The following is a 6,591-nucleotide window of genomic DNA, read 5'->3' on the forward strand; positions in this document are numbered from 1 at the left end:
TGGAACACCACATCTAACGGTTGTTTTTCTTTTGTTTTGTTTTAACAATGTTCCTGTCAACAACAACAGTTGTTTTCTGTTCCCAACAAATAAATAAAATGTACCAAATTTATTTTTTTGGGGGGGTGGGGTACCCTGCAGTTTCTCTTATGATATGTGACTGATTTGGCAACCCTTCGCATCTTTAGTTTTTTCACTCACAGGAGATTTGAAATCCAGATTCACCAACCCATGTATTTGTCCTGGTGATTTTCATAAATTGATTGTCTAATTTCAAAGGACCTCACTTTTATTGGTATCCCAGTAATGAGGTATGTCCTATTTTCATGTGGCTCCTCATCTGGATTAGTTCTCCCCTGGAAATTATACCATATTTAGTTAGGTTCCCAACATTCTCTGGTTGGGGTTCTCGAGAGTGCGTATGATAGGAACTTTTCAGACGTCCACCATGTCGGAATTGGAATATATGATTCAGGCCAAAGGTCACGAGCTGGGTACTATGAGGCCATTCAGCGCTGAAATGGAAACAAAGTGAAAAGGTCTGGAAGGTGCAACAAGAGGAAGCCAACCTCATATTTGCACTATGAAACAATCGTTGAGAGGGTTGAGGAAAGCAAGATGGAAGAAGGAGAATATGAAAGGAGGTACAGAAAAAGCAATGAAAGGGGTTGCCGCTACAGGCCATGGAAGGGACCCCGCAAATAACCTTTATTAAGTATTGCCTACAGTGCACAGAGTGAGGTGCTCTGACGACACTAACCGCCTACGGGACCCGTGACGTCGTATGACAAGTTATCCCATCATTTCTGATGTCCTGGGCATCTTCATACTTCAGTATTTAGTGTTCATTCTGAAGAGTGACATCATCATTTCAAAGGCTCCTCCTCCTCAAGTCTTCATCGGTGGGGTTTCAGCTTTAAGTGCGTTGTTCAGCAGTGCGCCCGGGCATGTAGAGCGCCCCCCTCGCCCTTGCATTACACGTGTTTCATAATGACTTCTGTGTATGACTACTGTGTGAGTGTGTATCCTCTTTTTTCAACTATTACTTCACTTATTCCACCTCCTATACTCTTCGTGGCAACAGAATTCGTTGTTCCAGTTGACTCTCTATTCTATAAATAAGAAGTCAATTTCTCTTACAGAAGAAAAAGTCATGTCGCTACAATCACCGTTTCTTGCACTACAGTTCAGTGGGAATTTGGGTTTCACGGCCTTTTAATTAGTGGGTTACTGGAGTTTCTACGAGTATATGAGAGAGAGAGAGAGAGAGAGAGAGAGAGAGAGAGAGAGAGAGAGAGAGAGAGAGAGAGAGAGAGAGAGAGAGAATATATATATATATATATATATATATATATATATATATATATATATATATATATATATATATATATATATATATATATATATACGTCGTCAAAAATTACGCATCTGCAAGAATCGAATTGAATGAGTATTCAAAGTGACTTTTCAAGCATAACGCAGGATTAAAGTAACATTCTTCGTGGCTCAATTTAAAATTCAGCTGTAAGCTAGCTTACTTGTTCCTTTAGAATGAACGAGATTCAGTATGTAATTTCCGTGACTACTTCAATTCAGTTTCCTAGAAAGTTAACGAAGTAGACCTGTGTTCCACGCTTTCTCCCATAGAATTTTGGGATGAGTTTGCTCGGCCTAAGTTCATCACCTCCCTACAAACAACTAACTACGGATGATTTTAATAGTCATCACCCACCAAAATGACCTAGTCAGAACTTGCTGTCATCTAATCAATCATTATCAGCTCATGTCCAATATTCATTATCCAATTTATCATTTTTAATCATTACATATGAGTGCAGAAAACTTAACACTTTCGTCAAGACACAGAATGAAGAAACTGCTTTTTGTATTTAATTAATATCCCAAAGTACACTTGACTGACTGATTATTTTCTAAATTATACAACAGATGGTACAGAGACAGACACTCCATGATCATTTTGATGACCCTCGTGGAATCCTCCAAATCTGCTCAACTGATGTACTTGATATCCACAGTACTGTATTATTATTAAATTATTTGTTTTAGCAGCCACTTCCGACTAAGTCCAATCGGCTGCTTAATAAGCAGATAAAATCTGTTGAATATGCTATGTTAAATAGAATATATTTATGGAATCTATTGTTTTAATTTAAATTCAGTACTTTATATCATTTTATATATATTTGCATGCACAGAGAAAGAAAATAAATATCTATATTCACGGGATTATCAATTATTAAAAAAATAAATAAATAAATAAAATTAAAGTATAGAATTTTCCCCCAAATATTTAAAATTTCACTGATTACAGTCTGATATATACAAATATCTCTAAAATTGCAGAAACTTAAGCATTTATGCACACACACACACACACACTCATATACATCTATATTTATGCTTAAAATTGTAATAAGAAAGCTATATGTATAAAAAAAAATCAAATAAACAAACAAACTAGATAAAACATTTCACTTTTTAAAATGTGTATGAATAAAATTATCTATATATATTTTAAGAGATCAGTATCTGTTAAAAATCTAAAAATCTTAAAAACTTTTGAGTCATCATCTCCCAGAATGTCCTGCATTCTAGGAGATGATCCAAAGTATTTATGTCTAATATGTGAATATTTGGAGCATTCAATTAAAATGTGTTTCACTGTTATTCTGGTTTGACAGGAATCACATTTTGGAGGAGGTTGACCAGTCATAAGAAAGCCATGGGTTAACCTTGTGTGCCCATTACGCAGCCTGCACAAAGCAACCTCATGGTTTCTCTGCTTCTGTAAGGAACTATTAAAAGGGAGTATTGTAGTCTTTATTCCTCTAAGTTTGTTATTTTCAAGTGACAACCATTGGTCTCCCCAGATTTTATCTAATATAGATTTAAAATACTTTTTGAGTCCTTATAATAAGTTTTGTACATTTTATTTTTATCGTTTAATGCTGCTTTCTTTGCATTTTTATCAGCAATTTCATTACCTTCGATTCCAACATGGCCTGGTGTCCAGCACAAGGATATCTTTATATTTCGAATGCTTAAAAAATGAATATTTTCTTGTATTGCTCTAATAGCAGGGTGATGATGATTAAAAGAATCTATTGCTTGAATAGCACTTTTTGAATCACTATATATAGTGTAATGTTTGTTGGGAGTTTTGGGTATTTTATATAGAGCCAATGAAATTCCTGCTAATTCAGTGGAATATATGGAGCTATATTTAGGCATTCTTCCATAATAATATTCCTCGTCTGTAATAACTGCGAATCCCACAGCAGCATCAGTTTTAGAACCATCTGTATAAATGGAGAGTGTATTTGCATGCATTTCTTGGTGTTCCAGAAAAATTTGTTTGATAGCAAAACTTGGAATTTCCTCTTTCTTTAAATCAAATAATTCATAGCATATATGAGGTTTATTCCATTTCCAAAAAGGTGTTGAATTTGGTAAGTGGTTCAGGAATTTTAATGGTGGAATACTATATTTCTCTATGTATATTTTCAGTCGTATAACAAATGAATAAAAAGATCGTGGTCCAACTCTTTTTGGAATGCTGGTATTATTTATAATTCTACTCAATTTTGATGGGTATCTTAATGTCCGCGAATAGAAGTTTAAACTATATTCGACTCTTCTTTGATCAAGTGAACATAGACCTGTTTCACAATACAAAGAAATAACAGGTGTAGATTTAAATGCACCCGTAGCATATCTCAAACCTGCATTATGAAGAGGATCTAATTTTTTCAATGTACTGGCAGATGCAGAAGCATATAGATGCGACCCATAATCAATTTTACTCAATATCAAGGTCTTGTGTAAATAAAGTAATGTACTTCTATCTGAGCCCCACTTGGTATGTGACAATTTCTTCAGTAGATGAAGTACTTTACTACAACTTTCACGTAGGTAATTAATGTGAAATTTCCAAGTCATTCGTTGGTCAAAATACAACCCCAGAAACTTGGTATGAGTCACAAAATTAATTAGTTTATTATATAGTAGTAATTTCATTTTCGGTACATTTTTCTTATTTGTAAAAGTAATGGCTACAGTTTTATTTGTCGATATAGTGAATCCATGTGCAGTAGTCCATGATACAATAAGATCAAGAGATTTTTGTAATATACTTTGTCCTGTATAAATATCTGAGTGGATGATCCAAATAGCAAAATCATCTACATACAAAGAACACTGTACACCAGTTGGTAGTTGTTTTGTAATGTCACTTATAGCCATAATAAAAAGGGTGGTGCTCAAAACACTACCTTGAGGAACTCCTTCATATTGTGGATACTTAGATAAAACACCATTTATCTTAACTTTAAAGGTTCTTTCCTTTAAAAATTGTACTATGTTTAAGGGTAAACACCCTCTCAGTCCAGAATAATGCATTTCTCTTAAAATCTGATGTTTCCATGTCTTGTCATAGGCCTTTTCCATATCAAAGAAAATGGCTGTGGCATAACTATTTGAAGTAAAAGCTTTCCCAATATCAGCGTCAAGTAAAGTTAAAGGATCAAGGGTAGATCTCAGTTTCCTATATCCATATTGTGAAACAGAAAAGTATCCTGTTTTTTCAAGATACCAGATTAATCTGTTGTTAATCATTTTCTCAAACAGTTTACATAAACAGCTTGTTAATGCTATTGGTCTGTAGCTATTTGTGTCATAAGGATCTTTGCCTGGCTTCAAGAATGGAAGGTCCAGTGCTTTCCGCCAATCTTGTGGAAAATATATTTCTATCCATATTTTGTTGTATAGCTTTAATAAATATTGTAAACTGTTAGGGTGAAGGTGTTTCAACATTTCAAAAGTGATCAAATCTTCACCAGGGGCTGTATTAGAACATGTTGACAATGCCGATAAGAGTTCATCCATGGTAAAGCAATCATTGTATGAATAACATTGATCAGTCTCAAAATTAATTGGATTTTTTCTTCCTTTTCTTTAATGTTGTGAAAAGATTTTATTGATGAACCTTTGGAGATATTACTTAAATGTTCTCCTAAGCAAGTTACTACCTCTTTAGTATCATATATCAGTTTGCTGTTATTTTCCAAAACTGGTACATGGGATCGAATGTGCTTTCCTAGTATTTTATGCACTTTTTCCATATCTTTCTTAAGGGTGTATCTTTGCACACCGATTTTAGGTAGTTACACCAAGATTTTCTTTGTGCTTCATTAAACGTTCGTTTTGCGACAGCACACGACCTTTTATATTCTATGTAATCCGAATCATTTCTAGACTTTTTAAATTTTCTTTGGGCTTTATTACGAGCCTTCTTTGCTTTTTTACACTCCTCATTCCACCACGGAACTGGGCATTTGATCTTCACATGTGATACAAATGGCATTGATGATTCTGCAGCATCAATTACCAGAATTAAAAACATAACTAAAATAGTTTCTATGTCCAAATTATCATCCCATATTGGAACATTCTTTGTGCATTCACCAAAATCTCCCCAGTTGGCTTTATTAACATAAAATTTATTGATTGCTACCTCTCCAGTGAAATTTAGAATATTAATCAAGACAGGAAAATGATCACTACCACACAAATCGTCATAAGTGTTCCAGAAATATTTATCTGCTAGATCTTGTGAACACAAGGACAAATCTATGTGAGAGTAACTCTTTGTTCGTTGATCAAAATGAGTTGGTTTGTTTTCATCTAATATGTGGAGTTGATTATCTATAATAAAATCAAGTATAATGTTGCCTCTAGGGTTTGATTTTACATCATGCCATGATAAATGTCTTGCATTGAAATCTCCTATAAGTAAAAATGGTTGGGGGAGCTTTTTGACTAAGTCATTCAGCTTTTCTAAATCTATATTATTATTCGGGTTTAGATATATAGAACAAATTGTTATAATTTCCTCTAGTTTAATCTGAACTGCTAAGGCATTTATTTCAGATGAAACATCATGTACTGTGAAAGGTACATCTTTTCTGACGAGAATCATATTTCCTTTCTGATTAGCAGAGTGAGGTTGATAAGATGTATAAAACTTATTTGTAAAACTGTAGGAAATGGGTAAAAATGTTTCATTGAGGCAGATACAAATTGGGCTATATTCATCAATTAACTTAAGTAATTCTAATTTGTTTTTGTTAACACTTCGAATGTTCCATTGTAATATAAATGAAGGAGTGTCAGTATTATTTTTAGAATTGAATTTTACTTACTTTAGTCTTACGACCCTGAGTTGGGAGAATTGAGTCCACTTTATTTTTTGAATTGGAACTTTTGATAATATCTTTGTAGTTGTACAACGGAATTTTGCTTCCTGCACCTTTTCTGTAATCAGGTGGCATGGCATAGTCTCGTATCAGTGACTTATGTGTTTTTATATTTGGTTTTCTTTTAGGTTCCTTAGAATTCTGTGAAATTATTTTAGAAGAATTATTTTCAGAAGGGTTTTACTATTGGTGGTATAAACAATGGTTTCCTCTGAACTTGTAGTTTTTAGACATTTACTATTTGGACTATGAAGGTCGTTCTCTTTCTTAGGCAAGGACGTTACACTGTGTGATCTAGGTCTTTTTCCTATCTCTG

General features: G+C 33.8%; 1 protein-coding gene across 1 annotated transcript; it reads right to left on the minus strand.

Moving 5' to 3' along the window:
• Positions 1 to 5,116: 5,116 nt before the first annotated feature.
• Positions 5,117 to 6,350, minus strand: LOC136837829 (uncharacterized). Its single transcript, XM_067102728.1, has 2 exons — positions 6,222 to 6,350; positions 5,117 to 6,007 (listed from the first exon to the last, which is right to left on the minus strand). Exons 1-2 carry the CDS (start codon positions 6,348 to 6,350, stop codon positions 5,117 to 5,119), a joined length of 1,020 nt encoding a protein of 339 aa, XP_066958829.1.
• Positions 6,351 to 6,591: the final 241 nt, after the last annotated feature.

This window comes from Macrobrachium rosenbergii, unplaced genomic scaffold (assembly GCF_040412425.1).
Source record: "Macrobrachium rosenbergii isolate ZJJX-2024 unplaced genomic scaffold, ASM4041242v1 13869, whole genome shotgun sequence".
NCBI classification, from domain to species: Eukaryota; Metazoa; Arthropoda; class Malacostraca; order Decapoda; family Palaemonidae; genus Macrobrachium; species Macrobrachium rosenbergii.

What these genes read in the sequence shown, in the direction of transcription:
- LOC136837829 (XM_067102728.1), bottom strand. Translation starts at nt 6,350, where the DNA reads ATGCCACCTGATTACAGAAAAGGTGCAGGAAGCAAAATTCCGTTGTAC. An exon ending in CTCAGGGTCGTAAGACTAAA is followed by an intron (nt 6,008 to 6,221) that starts GTAAGTAAAATT and finishes TCTGCTAATCAG; the next exon opens with AAAGGAAATATGATTCTCGT.